The 19,148-nt window shown below is 44.0% G+C and overlaps 2 protein-coding genes across 3 annotated transcripts in view; one reads left to right on the top strand and one right to left on the bottom strand.

The window, feature by feature from the left end:
• shq1 (SHQ1, H/ACA ribonucleoprotein assembly factor) overlaps window positions 1-2,308 on the bottom strand; it is a 29,799-nt gene extending 27,491 nt beyond the window's left edge. Inside the window, exons 1-3 of the mRNA XM_056437884.1 lie at window positions 2,219-2,308; window positions 1,179-1,348; window positions 956-1,020 (exon numbers count right to left, since the gene is read on the bottom strand). Of these exons, the coding sequence (XP_056293859.1) occupies window positions 956-1,020; window positions 1,179-1,321 (208 nt within the window). The 5' untranslated portion in view covers window positions 1,322-1,348; window positions 2,219-2,308. The remainder of the gene's footprint in view (window positions 1-955; window positions 1,021-1,178; window positions 1,349-2,218) is intronic.
• A 509-nt stretch (window positions 2,309-2,817) lies between these two features.
• Window positions 2,818-17,539, top strand: gxylt2 (glucoside xylosyltransferase 2). 2 transcript variants are annotated; one of them, XM_056438489.1, is made up of 7 exons: window positions 2,818-3,657; window positions 11,234-11,432; window positions 12,397-12,528; window positions 13,788-14,039; window positions 14,406-14,529; window positions 14,773-14,945; window positions 16,608-16,870. In XM_056438489.1, the coding sequence occupies exons 1-7, from the start codon at window positions 3,323-3,325 to the stop codon at window positions 16,782-16,784; spliced, it is 1,392 nt and encodes a 463-aa protein (XP_056294464.1). In that variant the 5' UTR covers window positions 2,818-3,322; the 3' UTR covers window positions 16,785-16,870. The 2 variants fall into 2 exon arrangements, with proteins under 2 accessions (XP_056294464.1, XP_056294463.1); XM_056438488.1 differs by having other exon boundaries at window positions 2,819-3,657; window positions 14,406-14,534; window positions 16,608-17,539.
• Window positions 17,540-19,148: the final 1,609 nt, after the last annotated feature.

Here is a 19,148-nt window from a genome sequence, read left to right as displayed (position 1 = left end):
TACTTTTTGAGTTTTGCGAATAACACGCATACAAATAAATAAAGAAATAAATAAATACACGGCGATCAAAACATAACCTTCCGGCATTTTCAATGCGAAGGTAAAAACCATCTGCCGTCTTGTCTAATGCGGCTCTTTCCTTACACCTGCTGCCGTCATGACGTCATTAAATCACCTGACTCGAGCATCAGTCATTAACATAAACATGTTTCAATATATTGCACCTATACCTACACCGTGAGCATAATTATTAATATTAAATTATAAACAGTTCTGAAATTTCAATTTACTAAAAACACACTTGTGGCTCTTACACATATATATATGTATATACACACATATATATATCTACACATCTATACATATGTGTATATGTATATATAAACATATATATATTATATATATATTATATATGTATATATTTTTTAAATAAAATCCGACAGTGACAAGAGACGAGGCAGGCGAGCTGTAACAGTGGTGACAATAAAAATGGCGCCGCTGGCCCTTTAAATGTTTCATCAGTCTGTTAATTTACCACGGCTTCAGCACAAAGAAGAAGAAACTCATCATTATCATGCACATTAATGTTTTCCAGAGGCCAGTTTAGACCGAGGATTTACACGCTGCTGCTGCTGTTGTTGTTGTTGTTCTAAAAACACCGTCAACATTGTTCTTTGTCCGCCGTCTGCAAACACCACCCGTCACATCCGAGCTCCAGGACACACTGACTCACATCCCCTCCAAGAACACACTCATAAAGATCTCGCCACAGGAGACATGGAAACGAATGCAGGACATCCGAGTCCTCCGGTTGTGTGTACGCAAAGTCCATGAAAAAAATTAAATGTTATGCTACAGCTATCTGTGCATTTACTGAAATACCTCAGCATTTTTTTATTTTATAAAGCCACCGTGAAACTGTTATGCGTCGTCATCGTTGAAGAATGTGACCTACCTTTATCGATGTCAAACTTGGCCGTTTCCCTCCCATCCTCCACTATTCTTCCAGGAAGAGACAATCTGAAGAAAGAAAAGAAAAAACAGATCCAGACTGTTACTGTCAAAAAATTGTTTTGAGCCTGTCAATCTTCTATTGCCGTCTAGACGGGTAACAAGCGACTGGAAATTCAAGTTCGAGGGACTCCGGCAGCCTCCCTTTCATCCGAGCGTCAGCTCACCTGAGGAAGTAGGGCTTGGCAAAGAACTTGAAATCTTCTCCATCGACGTGAAGGTCGAACTCCGAGGTTCTGGTGTAGGGCACGCGGATGCTGAGGATCAGGAACTCTGGATCTTGGCTCAGGTCAAACGCCGGAGTTAACATCCTGACCACCCGATTGTAACACGGACCCTGCGAGCATCAACGACAAGAGGGGAGGGGGGGGAAGAGAACCTCCAGCTCCAGTTACAGCGGATACAAAGGACCGCATTCCAGGGCCCGGCTGTGTTTGACCCGGTCGACTCCAGCGCGCCACCTTACGGTCGTTTCTAGCAAGCGTCGCTGTCGTGAAGTCGACTGAAACCTCCTCGAGCTGCAACCCACGTGTGCCAACAATGGTGACGTGCGAACTGTAAACAAGAGCTCGCGCACCACGGCTCGTGGCAAGTCACAAGCAGACGTCTTGACTCGAGCGCGTAACCATTTCCTTTCCTCCTCCGTCTACTCTTGCTCACTAACGTCTCGTTACCAAACATGTAACACTTGTTCACAGACGTGTGCGTCGCTTTAACCATTCAACCACATATAATGGCGTTTAACGACCTCTTCTGACTACACGCGTGTTTTTAACGTGTCTGTGCCAACGTTGAATGTAATTTGCTTAAAACTCCCCTGTAGCGAGCGTTACTTTAAACCTGGTGGAAGTTGATAGTTTAAATAAGAGTTGCATTGAGTTGTCATTGGCCTCAATGTATCCTGAATTCGACATTACATTCAAAATAAATTAAGCGGCGACATATGAAGCGACCACATGTTGGTCGAAGCCGCTTTGTGTCCCTCCAGCGTGTTTATTAAATGAAGTGTCGCTTCAGGTTAGCTCGCTGCTAGCCTTAAGCTAACACGCGCTGGTCTCCTCGTGCTTCGGCTAACGGTAGCACCGGCAGAGCTGACACCGCCACCGGACACTTCGTTTGTCTCGACGCGGGCGGTTTGAATAACCTTCATTTGGCGGTCACTAACACACAGCACACGTTAAGGAGACCGTTAGAAAAGGACACTCACCAGTAAACCACTGAGTTATCCCAACAGGCTCCACTGGCAGCTCGTGGATGTAGCGCCCATCCTTTACCGTAGTGCATAGTGTAAACGGGCAGCAATACTGTTCTTATAAAATTCACCTTTTTCTCTCTTCCTCTTTCTCTCACAACAAACCTTGATGGACAATACATATATTAGGATCCGTCACTCTGGCAATAAGTGGGGTGAAGTACTAGAAGTGGCACACATTTGTCCCCCAAGTTGAGTTCCAAGGCCACAAGATCCTCGAATATTAAAAATAATGTTTTTTATTTGTTAAATTAATTTGACAGCTCACGTTACGAGTTACTCTGTGCCTACTCTTTGCTTATACTGTACATGCATGCACACATTTAGCTATTGCAGTAGGATTTTAAAAATGGGTTAATTTTCACACTTTGGCATAGCATCATGGAACAGGCCTCCGGGATGCAGACTTGGGAGTCAAAGTGGACACGGGTCCCTAAATCAAAGCCTCTGCATGTGTGAGGGAACTGTTAAGATTCATAATTGCAAACCATGAGGACACAAGTTTATTTTGAAAACAAGACGATATCGCTTAAACATCCCCTTTGAAAAAAACAAATAAAGGGGGGTCGCAATTACACCTTCAAAGTGAGTGACTATCCTTTCACATTTGTTGTGTAAACTGCAGAAAATAAGTCACACAGCACGATAACTTTGTGGCCGCTTGACCAGCAGATGATGGAAAGTATTGCTTCTCACATACAAACTGTTGAGTTTTTAAAATGTATTGATTAAAGTCTATCGGGAAACTTGCTTTGCCAATAGTTCAATCTTTCTCTAACAAACAGAGACACATTTCGACCCCCTTACACAGCAATTGCAATATGATGGTGCGGTAGTACGACCGTGATTACGGTAAAGGGGAAGGAGCCACGCCTCCTCTGTGTAATCCTCCATGGACATGCAGAAGCTCCTCTCCGCTCTCCATCATCATCATCAACTGCAGAGAAATGCGAGCGAGGAGCGGTAACACAATGTCAACCCGGGCCGCTGCGCTCCGCCGCCCGCAGACATGAGCGAGGTCCCGTCTGCCTCTTCCAGCCGCAACAAGTCGCTCTCGCCATGCGGATAAACTGCAAAGTGGTCGTGATCGCCGTGTGTTTCGGAGTTTTCCTACTTTTGTACTTTTTGGGAGGCAACGCCGCGGACGATCCGCTGCGGGAAGAAGTTGTCGGGGAGGAGGGGAAAGAGGTGGCGGCGGCGGCGGCAGCTGCGGCGGTGGTGGAGGACGGGCTGTCTTCCCGGTCGCCGCCGGAGCCCGCACGCGTTGTTCCGGCGAAGTTTAGGAAGAAGAAGATACCGCCCGCCGGAGGAGTCGGCGCGCGTGCGAAGGAACCTCCCGGGGGACGCAAAGAGGGGAGAGCGATCGACACCGGCGTGTATGTGAATGCAAAGAGGTGAGGGGGTAGTTCAGGGGTGTCTCCGCCCTCCTCGGTTCGAGCCCGTTTCCCGTTTCGTGCATCGCCAACTACTTTTTTTTAGTGTCTCTTCTTAATCTCGTCTTTCTGTTCCGTGGTGGAAGTCAGGGGAGGGAGCGCGTCACGCGTTTCTTCGGGCCGTGGAGCAGCATCAGAACGGCCCACATTGAGCTCAAGGACGCCCCGGCTCTACAATAGCCTCGATCTGTCAAGGGACTCATGCATACGGCCATTTATCTGCTGCCTGGCTGCATTTTTTTACTGGCAGTATATTTTATATATTTGTAATTATTGTTATTGGACTGTGAATCAAGCTGCTGCAATCAGGGGGTGCTTACACGCTTGGGCTGAATTGTGAGTATAGAGAGCATGACTAATGTGGCTGGGTGGAAATATTGGCAGAGGACCAAGGCACACAACAGAGAGTAATACTTAGCTGACCTCTAAATCTTGATAATTTGACTCGTTGTGGTTGTTTTTAGGCCTTTTATTTCTGCCGTCTGCTGTGCTGAAGGGGGTAAAGGTCACCTTGAAATAACCCAATTGCAATTTATACGGAATACAAATGAGGACTAGTTTTAGGTGGACTCTTAACATAGTCTCACTGGTGAGGTATTTACTGGAAATGACTGTTTAATCTCGTCAAAGTCTGCCAAAAACCATCTAACGTGGGAGTGGAAAGCATATCCGGTGGGATTTTTTTCTTTTCCTCTCTGGACGCCAAAAGAAAAGCCGCAAGCTGCCAGACGATCTGATTTAATTTCTTTCCTGCCCTTTTTTTAAATTTAGACAAAAGGCAGAGTTTGTCTGTTGCTATTTCTGTTCAAGAATGGGAGGATTTCTTTTGTGTGTGTGTTCTTTTTCTTTACTATGTCTTCCAGCTTTCTAATTCCAGCCTCACACATCCCTTACGCCCCTCCCGCTACACACACACACACACACCTGGGCTGAATGCCAACAATGCCATAATAGCCACAACGTGGCTGTGGAGATACCAGCCAGTGCTATGTATTCTACCCCAGAAGCCAGACGGGAGGTTTCGGGACGCTGTTGGCTAGATAAAAGCCATCAAGGCGTTTACGTTTGAGAAAAGGACCTTTTTTGCGTCCTCCCAGGAACCACGCTCCTCCATGTGTGCTCGCCACTGATAAGGGAGATGGGGGTGGAAGGGGTCACCGGTGTCCTCCAAAGGGAAAGAAAAAAGAAAGCGCTCAAGAGTCACGACTGACTGCTGAGATTAGGGGGAAACGCACTGAGTAGCTGTGCCAAAGACTCCAAAAACGTTCCCCCATTTAATTGCGTGAGCTAATCAGGTGGCTGGCAGTAGAACAGCCACAGGAGTCCCAACAATAGGGTGTAGCACGCATACGACCCTTTGCAGAAAATGAATGAATGCAGGAGTGAATGCTGAAGTTCTGTTAAGCCTCCTGTTACCTTCGGGTCAATTTGACCCCATTCAATGTTTAACCCTCCTGTTACCTTTATATTTACTGACATATTTTACCCTTGGGGTCAATTTTACCCCAGCAATTAAAACCTCCAGAAATTTTTTAGAATTAATATTGTTTCCCAAGTTTAAGTGTGAGGTACTTTATGTTTGTTTGTTGACTACCTAAATAGCCCTTTAAATATATAAAAAAGTTGATATTTCTTATATGTTTGACACAGTGAAAAACAGCCTGGGGTCAAATTGACCCGAAAGAACACCGACATTAAACATTGAATGGGGTCAAATTGACCCTAAAGGTAACAGGAGGGTTAAAGTAGATGACGGGATAATAAGTCCAACATGTAGAGCTGAATGATCGACTTTTAGGGTGGTGCACTGTGGATCTTTGCTTCCAACGCTCCATTCATCTGTGGATCTGAGCAGCAGGCAGATTTCCTGTGCGGCGTGCTCCGTAGACAAACATCTCGAGTTTTTTCTTTTTCCAATCGGATCATTTCCTCTCGACACATCGCACTACTTCCTGTGGCCTAGAATAGAGATCTGCCCCACCAGAGAGACGCCTTTACATAAACCGCATGCTTCCCGCAGGGGAAGGGAGGTCGCAGATCACTCAGAGTTGAGCTTAACATGTTTAGCGGATTCATTTAAGAGTGAAATGACAGAGTTAGCCAAACAACAAACACTTGCTGGTTACAGATTCCCAAATAAGTGATTTTGCGGTTTTAAAATTGGCGATTTTGGGGTTTTTGGAGTGTTTGTCGGACTATAACAAGCAATTTGAAGGCTCTGGGAAATTCCCACTACTTTCAAGTATTTTAAACTCCAAACAGTGCATCGATTGATGGGAAAACACATTAAAAAATGTATCATGAGAATAAGTCGGTTGGAGCCCTCATAGACATCAACACCTGTGACGTGTAATACAACTGGGGGGTGGGGGGCCTTTACCTTCTAAGATGCACATCCCTTCACTCTGACCTGTTGATCCCCTTCAGTGTTGTGTTCCCCATGCAGACTAATACAGATGTATGCTGCCCCCTCTATCTGCTTCGTTATATTACATGAAGGGCCCCGCCTCTGCAGGATTAGATGGCCGCAGACACTTTGTGTCCAAACAAATCCCCGGGTCTTGTCACTTCAAATGGAGTTCAGCGGTGCGCCTCGCAGTAAAGAAGTCGCGCTCTCGCCGCGGCATTATGCATAGCTATAAAAATGTCATCTCGCGTGACTGAACTCTCTCTCTCTTGCCGGGAGTGTTTTTAAATCTCTACACTTGGCCTGTGCAGACCGATGTGAGGGTGGGGGGGGGGGGGGGGGGCTGTGTGAGCCTCATCAGGGCCAGTTAAATATGCCTGTGAGACTCGCTAACTCACTTTTAATCTACTAAGTGAATGAGTCATAGCGGGTGTGTGGAGGGAGAAAGTAGAACGGTAGGAGGACGTGCCTCGGGTAAAACGGTTTCTGAGGAGCAGGATTTAAGGCCGTAGATTGGCCAGTCTTGAAACCGTTCATTGATTGGTCGATTAGCTGATAAAGCACGGTGTCACTACCCGCGCTTTCCCCAGTGTAACTCGCCTCTTAGAAGGCATACCATGGTTGTGCTACGATGCAGATCTAATTTAAGTGTATTCGTATTCAGTACAGGCGCCGATCTCCAGTTCTGAAAAGGGAAGCCAGTGCTGAACTGTCTTGAACTTGCATTCTCGCCAGTGGCCATCAGGGGGCGACTCCTCCGGTTGCTAGACGACGCCTGATTGTATAAAAGTCTATGAGAAAGTTACTCTACTTCCCTCTTGATTTATTCCCTCCAGTAAACAGTTTATGATCTCAATCTCTGGTCTCCAGTCTTCTTCAATACAGCATGATGTTCATTTCGATAAACTATGGTCCATTTAAATGAAATCGGACCATAAAGCAGGGTATGATTTCGGGCAAGGCTACTTTTCAATTGACGGGTCGTTACCACGGCCTTGTCCGGTCTGGGAGTTCTCTGTGTTTTCATCTTGCAACAGTAAAAAATCCCAAATATCAAAATGGCGATGGAAATTCTTTCGAACAAACGTGTGACGCCACAGTGGATTTGTCTGCTTTTTACATTGATTCAGTGGTAAACACCATCATGTTGCATATTTCAGTGATTGTTTAAAAAAAAAGCGTGTATACAATGTCATCAAGTTTAATGAGCACCTCTTTGGCTGAGAAAAGAGTGGGACTTGAAAAAACATTGAGAGATTTGTGGTTTCACGGCGTTCAGCTGGACCACCTGATGTTTGTAAATCATCCCAAAAGGGCCACGGGGATTAAGGCGGACATCTGTGTCACCTGAAGGTTTGAGCTCTGCTGAAGTTTCTGGATTTCCTCTGCTGTGAGTCCAAGCCACGAATCGGCCTGAAGAAGCACCCGTGGCTTTCACTGACATGTGGCATTGCATTTAAAGAAAGCAGAAGACTGGTCCATCTCTCTCGGGCACAGGTGTTAAACACAAGGCCCGCGGGCCGAATCCTTCGCATCGTTTTAAGTGGCCTCTTGCGGCTTTAAAGACACGGATCACTCTTTCTTAAAGAAATTGAAGAAAAATATCCCATGCTTTTATTTTGAAGGTTTAGGATTAAATGGATGTATGTTGTCATATTAGAGACATTTTATTAGGTACAATATTTCTACACTCAAATAAATAATAATCAAATGCAAAGAGAGTTATTTAACAATATGTTCGAGGAGTTTATAAAGTGTTTCCGGCCCTTTAAGAGGGCAGCCATGATGCTGATTTGGCCCACGGTGAACATGAGTTTGACACCTCTGCCTAGAGGAAGGGAATAATGGAGGACATGTTCAGTTTTCAAGCCCACTGGTTCAACTCAAATTGAACAAGTCCACCAACTGACCCAGTAATATGCTGACTAATTAAATGCCTTCGATGTGTTTTTTGGTGTAGTCTGTACTCTGGTTCTTTACTCTGTACACTTTTCTTCTACTTTATCTTCAAAGATGCTGCTCCCGCCCTCCCCTGATATACTTTCAAAGGGTTGGCTGTGGTGCTTTGTAGGCAGGCAGAGGGCTCCTCATGTGTTCTCTCTGCAGCCAGGAATGAATTCTATGTTTTTTCTTCTTCATTTTTTGTTGTTGAATGCTCCCAGATGTGTGGAACGGTGCCATCACACAAAACATCATGTGTGCGGTCCAATTCTTAATGCAACAAAAAAAGGAATTAGTGTTTTTCTTTTGTCTCCAATTGTCCCACAGAAATTAGTTTCAAGGGCATTTACTTTTGCATGGCTAAGTGCGACCTAATTACACCCCGCCGTGTCGGTAGATATGGATTGCTGTTTTCCCGCGGGAGAATTTGGAATGCGTGTTCAACAACCTCGCCAGAGCGACGGCCTTTGAAGCGCGTCGGACAAGATTTCGCGGCACCTTTTTCCTCGTCTCGCCCTAATCTGCGGTTCATCATTGTCCCTCAGCCATGCAGAAAACGAAGTGTCACGCTCGGAGGCCGCCCTGCGAAACCCACCTGTCAAATTTCACTCTTCCCATCCTGGTTTTATGGCTGCTTCCCTCCAGGTTCCAAGGAGACGCATGCTGTTCGGAACGCAAAGCCTTTGATGGGAAAACGATTTACCAGTCACTGTTTTCCCAAAATAACCCTTCATGCTTTTTTCTTGTTTTTTTTCACGTGCCAGTCTCCTTTTCCTACGGCTATGACAACACTGATGTTGAACATGCTGTTATCACAACCAGCCCCTTGGAGCGTATGTACACTACCGTTCAAAAGTTTGGGATCACTTAGAAATGACTATTTTTCAAAGAAAAGCACTGTTTTTTCAATAAAGATAACATTAAATTAATCAGAAATACACTCTCTACATTGTTAATGTGGTAAATGACTATTCTAGGTGGAGACGTCTGGTTTCTAATGAAATATCTCCAGAGGTGTATAGAGGCCCATTTCCATCAACGATCACTCCAGTGTTCTAATGGTACATTGTGTTTGCTAATCGCCTTAGAAGACTAATATCTGATTAGAAAACCCGTGCAATTATGTTAGCACAGCTGAAAACAGTTATGCTGGTGATATAAGCTATACAACTGGCCTTCCTTTGAGCTTGAAGTTTGTAGAACAAAATTAATATTTCAAATAATCATTATTTCTAACCTTGTCAATGTCTTGACTATATTTTATATTCATTTGATAAATAAAAGTGTGATTTTTCATGGAAGACACAAAATTGTCTGGGTGATCCCAAACTTTTGAACGGTAGTGTACGTGAAGAACAAGTACACAATGTAGGCCCTCTGCTTCATGCTTCCCCATTGTACACATGTTTCCGTATCATAGAGGGAGACACTCTGCACTGCTTGGTGTATTTTAACAGCACTACTATCTCTGCAGAGAGAGCACATCTTATACATCAGATAAAGGGCTTCCTTGCCTTTTGAGCACAGAAGAACAAAGTCCAGTGGGAACTCAACAGAGCTACAAAAGAAAAGTGTGTGTGAGTGTGAGAGACGATTTCTGAAGGCACAGATGTCTTTGAGAACCAAAAAATCCCAGATTTTTCACCTCGTCTGTCTGACAAGGAGGATGAAAGTGATGAACTGCTATTTCCTGGAACGCTTCGCTTTTGTTTCTCCTGTCTTGATTCTCAGAGTGCAAAAATAAATGTCTTCGGCGTGTCCATGCCATTACTGTCCGACAGTGGGCATGTTTGACGGGTGAGGAGAGCCGGGATGGATTTAGTCCCAAGCGGAAGTGTTTTAACAGATGTATTTGCTTTGTGTCCGTGGATAGATTTGTTTGTGCTGCTTTTTAGCCTTCCTTTGTCTTATGGTGGCTAGCGTTAGCGAGCGTTAGCAAACCTAATTCAACCATTTCACTCTTTTCTCATTGGGCTATTGTAACATTTTGTTTCAGCATTTATCGTTATCCTCAGAACAGTTTTGTCTCATTTTACGCTAAACCGTGTCTAACATAATTAGCAATGTCCTAATAAGCCTAGAGAAAGATATATATTTGAAAGCATAATCTTTGCCAGCTAAGTTGGCTAGCAACCAGCTAGTTAGCCGTAGCTAACATAGAATGTCTTTTTTTTTTTACGCATGCTACTTTTTTTTCACAGCTGGGTAAAGGGGCCGCATTGTTATTTTCTTGTACGCTAGCAAGAACGGTAGTCTATCTGTTAAAAGACCAGCAGATAGTGGAAAGTAATTATTATCATAATGTTATTGTTTTAAACCTTTTAACCGTAACACCTCTGCTCAGTGAAGCAGCTGTCTTTGTCCATTTGTTAACTCAAGCCAACATTAGCTCAACGCCGGTACGGAAATATCCTTTTTGTTCATAAAATCACCGCTTTTTAAATTTAAATCACAATATGCGTCTGAAAATAAATTATAGTTATAAAACTCAAGTAGGTCAGCCCCACTTCTATCCTTTTATTTTACCACTGAGTCTAAATTTACATGACGAGCAGCTGAGATTTGTTCAAATGCCTAAAACTAAAATGGTCAGTTATTATGTTGTCATTGAAAATAGTCAGGCTGAGTTACAAAGACCAGTGTGGAAGCGATGCGCAACACATCCTTTTTTATTTGATGGATTTATGCAACCAGAAAATAACGGTCTTGAGTGGTATCTTTATTTCAAGCAGGATAGCGCTGCAGTGAAGCAGATAAAAGTGGAAAGAAATATGTTGACTTGATATATAGTTTTTGTGGATTTGTATATAAAAATGTTGTTAGTTTGAGTACTGCTTCCAACTCCCATTGTTTGGTGGCTTAAACCAATCAGTTTTCCAAAATTCCATGTTTGTCAATTCTACTATGGAGGTGTTGAATTACAGTTTCTCTCTTGGTTATTTTACCTCCACTTTCCCCCAACACGTGGCCTTGGTACCATTTACATCTGCAAACATTGTGGTTCAGCTGCATACTTTTTTCACTGAATCGGGTCCATGTGTAGCTCTCTGTCCTGAGTGTTGCTTTGAAAACACTCTCATGGAACTGTGTTCAGTTTAAATAGTCCATTGTTCATTTCCTATTCTGTTTTCCTTGTACTAGTCTCCCAGCCTAGTTTCACACTTGTCTTTTTTTGCTTGTGTTTACCAGTAAACGGCGGAATAACGCGGCCCGACCTGTGGCCGGGCACAGGCGGGTGAAGGAGGTCATGCACCTGGCCGTGGTGGCCTGTGGGAATCGTCTGGACGAGACCCTCGCCATGGTCAAGTCGGCCCTCCTGTTCAGCCTCAAGAGGATCACGTTTCACATTTTTGCCGAGGACTCGTTGGCCCCGCAGTTTGACGAGAAGGTGAGAACCCTCCCAGTGGCTCCCGGTGCCCAAATATCTACAGTGTCGGGTTTTTACAAAAAAATATTGAAAGTGGCATCACGGAGACTTTTTTTTTGCTATAAGCGCCACACTTTTTGGTTTGTTTTCTATGTGCACTTCTTTAGTGAGTCCTCTGACTTCTCATATAATCCAGCCCCCCCCCCCCCCTCTCTCTTTGTAATATATGATATCAAGATCAGAGCAGTTTTAACTCTGACTCCCTCTAGTACAGACATATAACCCTTTTATCTCAAGGCCAGGGAGTCGTATATCACCAAGACGCCCCTGCGCCTTTTCATTTTTTCCTCCAGCCCCATGCATCACTTCAAAGTCACCTTTACGGAAGTGCCTGGCGGGATTTCGATTAACTCCACTGATATGGTAACGCGCAGTCTATTAACATCGCGACTAGAAATGGAACACAAACGGCTTTTGAATCCGTACCCTAAACTTGTGTCGCGGCAAATCATTGCCATGCGTTAATAAAAAATAAAAAAAAGAGAAGAAAAGAAAATCTCCCCGTGGGCGACGGGGAGTTGTGCTAGATAATAGGTCACATATGCACAGCAACGAACGTATGGTTGGCCGCAGTGTGAAAAGACGTGGCGAACACGTGTTGGGGGAGATGGGGTTTGTCCATAATCTCGGCCAACGGCCCCGCGGCGCTCCCCTCACTCGTTCCAGGGACACGCCGATGGTTATTGCGAGTGCGCCGTGCTTTGTTTAGGCTGCAGCGTTTTAATCAAACAGCTGCTGGCGGCTGCGTGCGCGACCGCCTGGCGATGGGCAGTCTTTTCGCGAGGGCGTTTGAATGTCGGTGAAGCGAGAGAGAGGACAGTGTTCATTAACAGTGGCTGGTACTCCCGCCGCACTTTTTTCCCCCCCTTGCTCCACCTTCTGCAGACAGGTCCTTCTGTCTAAAATGTGCCCACCTCACTTGCAGCTGAAAACGTGGCCGCGCTCCATCTCCACCAAGTTCCAGCACCGGATCTACCCCATCACCTTCTCCGTGGGGAACGCCGACGAGTGGAAGAAGCTCTTCAAGCCCTGCGCTGCACAGAGGCTCTTCCTCCCCGTAAGCCTGCGTCACTTAATGTGTCATGAATCCATTTTGTTTCCTGCTTAAACAGCACTTCACCCTCCCCACCCCTTTTTTTTTTTGGGGTTTCAGCCCAGTGCATGGTTATAGTTCATTCATCACTGTGGTTATTGACAACTTCACACTTCTTTCTTTTCCCGCAGCATTTACTTAACGAGCAGTCTCCAGATGCTTCCATCGAGTGACGGACATTGATTTTTCTTTTTTCTGCCGGTGTCATTGAAATAACTTAATAAGCTTACTTGCCGGGTAATGAAGACACTGCCGGTCAGACGGATCCATTAGTCATTGCTCTGACTACGAGGCAATCAATGAACATTCACTCTTCGCTTTATTGGGAATACCATTTCAAAACCGTGTACCCTGTATGGATAGTCTGAAATGGGGAACGGCTGGATCGGTCCATCCTAAATGTTGAACTGTCCTGTCCTTCCACTGATGTTTTGGCAGTTAATTTTTGAAAAATAATAATGCAAATCCATCCGCTCTTGAAGTAGGTCTGTTCCACTCCTTTTGCACCATGCTCTCAGGGGGGTGAGGTCAGACTTAAGAATTGGTTCCGACCTGCACCCGTGCTGTGGATCCCCCAGTGAATCTCCTGTTTTCGCCAACTGTAACTTCAGGTGTTCTAGCCAATGTCATTGGTTCTGCCAGTGAATTAAATAAAGCTACAATATGTCTGAGAAGTCTCTTCGGCTGTATGACTATAGCTTAAACTCTTAAAAGTTTCTCGGATCTGAAGGGAGAAAAAGACTGCACAGATCATCAGTAGAGACAGGAAGTCAGCTTCTTCTTCTTCTCCTCCTCCTCCTTCTGCCCACAACTTTAATATTTGATTACATGTGAATTCTTCCACAGATCCCATGTCACCATTATTATTAACTCTGAACGCTGGACTCTGAGGTGCTCAACCCTTTCTAAACTAGGTGGAATTATCAAAAGTTGAACTAGAGTTCAATCGTAAGTTGGCAGTTTTATTAAAATATTGAATCTTCAGGGTTTAGTTTGCTGTTGAAATCCACTCCCCAGACATTACCTTGATCTGAACCGAACCTCTCGATGCCTGATGCATAATTTATTGTTTTATTAATATGCGAGATGCCGTCTGGGAGAGCGCGCTGTACATGCTAAAGAGCAGGTGCACCTAAGGGTGATGCCCGTTTTGAGTTTGTTTTAGATGAAAGATCTAAGAGGCCGTGAATATTAAAACAATGAACGCAACCGTGTCCCCCCAGGTCATCCTGAAGGACGTGGACTCGCTACTCTACGTGGACACCGACGTGCTGTTCCTGCGACCCATGGACGACATCTGGGACCTCCTGAAGTCCTTCAACGGCACCCAGCTGGCCGCCATGGCCCCGGAGCACGAAATCCCAAAGATCGGCTGGTACAGCCGCTTTGCGCGCCACCCTTTCTACGGGGTCACGGGGGTCAACTCCGGCGTCATGCTGATGAATCTCACGAGGATCCGCAGCACGATGTTCAAAGTAAGCGTCCAAGCATAGCCGCATTTCCTCACACTGATCAGTGTAAGACTTATCTAATAATAATTCTAAATGAAAAGAAAAGAAAAGCCAAAGTGAGCTGTGATATTCATTTTTTTTGCATTGTCTTTGAGTCGCAGTGCTGCGAGTGGGCAGCTATTGAAGCTGTCTGATTACAGCAGACTTCTGACATCAGAACTCAGTTTAGCAGCGCTCCGGCTCTTTCTGCTACCAGCAGATTGTAAGCGGGAATGCAAATGTGCTTCTCTTTTGAAGATGTGTTTTATTTATTTTTAGAAGAGGGGAAAATAAAGAATACAAAATTCTCTGGAGCTTCTTGGCAAGTGAAAGTTGGTGTTGGTATTTCAGAACAGCATGATCCCCACTGGCCTCTCATGGGAGGATATTCTACATCCACTCTACCAGAAGTACAAGAACCACATCACCTGGGGAGACCAGGACCTCCTCAACATTATCTTCCACTACAACCCAGGCAAAGTATTCATGTCTTCTACACTGATCATAGAAACACACATCGTGCGGTGCCGCCCGCAGTTTAGGACTTGATGGAGAGTCTTTTTTAATTTTTTTGCATAATCCACTTGGAAATTTGAGGATCTTTATCGTAGTTCTGTACTAGCTAGCTATATAAAGTTACTGTCATCACTGTGTCCTAGTGTCGTATTTAGATACAGTGTTTGGTGTACGACATGTTATTTTTGTTCTCTCCCCCCAGAATGTCTCTTCATATTTCCGTGCCAGTGGAACTACAGGCCGGATCACTGTATGTACGGGAGTAACTGTAAAGGGGCGGAAGAGGAGGGCGTGTCCATCCTCCACGGCAACCGCGGAGTGTATCACGACGACAAGCAGCCGGCGTTCAAAGTGGTCTACGACGCAATACGGGAGGTGAGCATTCCCGTTGTGCTGAGACGAGGGTTGGCCCGATACCGAAATTATAACTTCGATACGATACCTGCAATAAATATCACGATACCCGATACTTACGATACGGTACCAGAATTCGATACAATACCGCAAATACGATACTGGTATATTTTTCGATAAGAGTAATAAATAAAACGTGTATGGTTCCCTTTTTAACAGCTTTTTCCTGCCCATCTTTTTCAACACTTAACAAATGGCATTAATATTACTATTAGCCTACAGCAAGATATTAATGCATTAGCATAGCATTATCTATCCACCGCCATGTGGCCTTTTGTCTGGATCTGACCAGATGTTACATAGTTCCTTCCATAAGTATGAGCCTTTGTAGAGTTCATATTTTATCTTAATTCATGGAGAGGGAGCGGAGCAGTGAGTGCGCTCTGATTGCACGCTATTTTCACGAAGTATCGATCCAAAAAATATGCAAAACCGTATCATTTTGAACATACGGGTACACCTTTTTAGTATCGGTACACCGTGCACCTCTAACTGAGACGGTGTGAGGTTGATTCACAGTTCAGATCTGGTCACTCAAATACGATAATAAACTATTCTAATCAGTTGTAGGAGAAATTAAACAAATTATAAAAGTTAATTTGGTGTTTAAAACCAAATGAACTGAGATAGAAAACATCTATGTCGATCTATGACATAAATATCTTTTTTATATGCATAAGCAAAAACGTGTAAGTGAGATAATGGAGAGTTTCACAGTTGAAAAACACAGGTGTACCTAATCATGCTAACGAGGGCTGCCCTTCCTTCAGGTGCGTCTGTCCCAGGGTTCTGGTATTCTCCGTTATTAACACCAGTTATTGAAAAATCCGCTTCCCATAAACTGATATTTATCTCTTCGCCTGACTTTAAGGTTATGTAAAGAAGCGTATTTCCCAAAATGTTGCACTGTTCCTTTAACCCTTGTGTTGCCTTAGGGTCATTTTGACCCGAATCAATATTACACCCTCCCCCCGCTTTAGGATTAATTTGACCCCATTCAATGTTTAATGTCGGTGTTCTTTCGGGAGTCAACAAACAAACATAAAGTGCCTCACACTTAAACTTGGAAAACAATATTAATTCTAATAATTTTCTGGAGGTTTTAATTGCTGGCGTCAAATTGAACCCAAAGGGTAAAATATGTTAGTAAATATAAAGGTAACAGGAGGGTAAAACATTGAATCGGGTCAAAATGACCCAAAGGCGGGGGGAGGGTGTAATATTGATTCGGGTCAAAATGACCCTAAGGCAACACAAGGGTTAAGGCCTTCAGCTTTTAAAAAAAAGAAGAAAAGAGCATCTTTGAATATTTTCTCTGTGCTACAAATTATCTCTTGTTTACATTAAACAATCTGGGTCAATTTTTTTCCTTCATTTTTTAATTTAGAATTAGTTTTCTCTGGCTGCAGAGTCAGTCCCCCTCCCTGCTCCGCGGAGATAAGCCTCTTTAAAGACGAGCCGGGTCATAATTTATGATTAATACAGAACACCCTCCCCCCCAGCCCTGCTGATGGAATTTGTAAATGCCATTTAGCCCGTGATATGTTTCCATTTAAAAACCCATCAAATTGAAATTGCATTTGGATCAGAACTGACGCGGGACAATGACTCTCTGTCCTGCAGTTTCCCTTCGAGGACAACATGTTCCAGTCGCTGTTCTACCCCATCCAGACCAAGTTCCTGGACACGGTCAACACCTTGTGCGGTCGGATTCCTCAAGTCTTCCTCAAGCAGATCGAGAAGACCATGCGGAAGGTGTTCGAGGACAAAGTGGTCCGACACGTCAAGCCGCACAAATAAACTTGAGAGACGTGGACATGGACTCTCCGTTTTTAAATCTCCCGGTCCTAGCCATGGACCGTCACGCCGCCGTCGCCCAGACCCACCTGAGGGTGCTCTGTGTGGGTGTTTGCCGAGTATATTCGACACGTTCCACGTCCTGAATTTGGTCTCGTGAAACATCGGCGTGGGGGTAATAAGCCAATGTATACAGAGAAGCATACAGTGCTTGTCAGTGATGCCGTCGAATAGGTGTTGCCTTATTGCCGTCTCCAAATGTTCACGCTCCAGTTTTTAAACGTATGAGACGATTGAAAGAACGTTTTTATCATTAATTTTAATGTTTTATTAAGAGTTATGAAACTATGAGCTCTACGTCTCAAGTGTGGGCTAAAAGCAACACAAATTACAATCCATTGATAAACCCGCGCCTCTACAATCATGTGAACGTTTTACCGGCAGATAACAAGTTGAACCGCGAGCTGGGCGTGAGATGCCAAATGGCACCGTCGGTATTCAACATTACAGCACAACCGAGGAAATGTGGAGTTTCATGTTCAAGAGCCGAATGTTAAAATGCACTTTCAGAATGACGTTGCGACTGGATGGTTGTTCGCACGCAACGCGTCCACAGCTGATGCTTATCCGAGGAAACCAAAAGAGTGTATGAGTGAGTACGAGTGTGTCAGCATTACTTTCAATGTGATTTAATGATCTAAATGTGTCATTTGTTTGCTCAGCCGCCACGTGTTTTCGGAATAAATCAATGCAATGTGCCGAGTCTCATTTTATGTGTATGCCGCCGAATTTATGTGAATGTAAATGTTCCAGCAGAACGGATGCAAGGCATTCTTCTCACAGGTGCGCTATGCAGTAAGTAAGGTAAGGCCGATCGCAACACCATTACATGATGTGATTTTCTTTATTTTGTATATACTAGACCTTGATTGAACTTCCCACTGCACTGTGTGTGTGTTCCACCAATTGTTTGGAGTGGGGATAGAAGATATTCTAATGCTTGAGGCACAATGGAATATGTTGGGTGTCAATCCATAAGCGAGCTCAAAATGGACCTATTGTTGAGGAAAGTCTGGCATACATTTAGCTCCGATTTTATACATAACTGGACACGTATGCAGATACTAATGTTTAGAAGGAACTGCTGACATCTGGTCAATCTTTTGATCTCTAGGAAGCCCAATCCTTTTAGATGCTTGTTTATATTATGAATACAAGATAATATCAGTTCGGGTGGTGTCATTTGACATTGTGTCAGAATTCTCTGCAGAAATATTACAGTATAAACTATTCTGTATGAATACAACTTTCATCAGGGCTCACTGTGGGGCGATGGGCTCGATGTGCTGAATGATAATGAGAGAATGTTTCTGCAATAGTAAGAAATGCAGATGGCGCTTTACTGTTTTTTTTTTTTTTTAAACTGCAAACACTTGTTTTATTTATTGCATAACATTAACTTTCATTGAAGTGCTACTGTATTGTACTTTCACTTTGGGACGCGAGAAAGTCATTGACGTGGGTTGTCTGAGGGTTGTCTTTGTTTTTAAACCCTCAGATGCACCAGCCAAAAGTCAAGCGTCTTTATCCAGGACCCCCAACGGGCCCAGCACCCCAAGGCCCGTCCCAGACCGGCTCCTCACCTGGTCGTGACATTGGCTTGAAGGGTCCGGTCTGCCCACTGACATAACACGGTGAGAAGGCCAAGGACTCCACAGAACCTGAACGCCACACATTTAGTATATTGCTGGGTGTTTTTCGGAGTCCATGGCACATTTTTACCCTTTTTATACAAGTAACATTTATAAATAACTCAACCAAGCCACGAAAAAAAACAAAGACTTGGGTTGAATTGGAGTAATGTGTTATTTTAAGAAGTCTATTTTGGGGATGACTCTTATTCCATTGTTTTAATCTGTTTGTAAAGCTTAATTTAATTAGCTTGAATGTATGTATTTGTTGTTCCCTAAAGGGTTTCTATCAGATTGTACGTAAAATGTGATAAAGCTTCCAAACTAATTTCTAACTTAAAAGGCTCCTCAGGTTAGCGAAGCAGGAAGATTCAAAGGATTCAAACATCTTCAAGGAGCTGAGTGGAACTCTTTCCAACGTGCACGTCTTCAACCCAACTGTTGATATTCAGAAGCTACTGTGTAGAATAATTAATCGAAAAAGAACGCATTAGCCAGAGACAGTTATTTAGTACAGTTACCTTCCCAGTATTACCATATTAATAGACCTGAATTTGGGGGGGGAAACCCTGGCAGAGTTATGTACTCGACTGAGCGCACGTTTGTCCTTCTATTCTTTTATTTGATGTATTATTCATTGCATGACATTTACTTTGTTGTTGAATTGTGGCTGTGA

This window comes from Pseudoliparis swirei, chromosome 18 (genome assembly GCF_029220125.1).
Source record: "Pseudoliparis swirei isolate HS2019 ecotype Mariana Trench chromosome 18, NWPU_hadal_v1, whole genome shotgun sequence".
NCBI lineage: Eukaryota > Metazoa > Chordata > Actinopteri > Perciformes > Liparidae > Pseudoliparis > Pseudoliparis swirei.
Note: the sequence above shows the minus strand (reverse complement) of the source record. Positions and strands in the feature narration are given on the sequence as shown.

Bases quoted from the DNA above. Each gene is read 5' to 3' on its own strand.
- gxylt2 (XM_056438488.1), top strand. From the start codon at position 3,323: ATGCGGATAAACTGCAAAGTGGTCGTGATCGCCGTGTGTTTCGGAGTT. The intron at 11,433-12,396 runs GTGAGAACCCTC...CCTCACTTGCAG, and splicing joins CCCCGCAGTTTGACGAGAAG to CTGAAAACGTGGCCGCGCTC. The intron at 14,040-14,405 runs GTAAGCGTCCAA...TTGGTATTTCAG, and splicing joins TCCGCAGCACGATGTTCAAA to AACAGCATGATCCCCACTGG.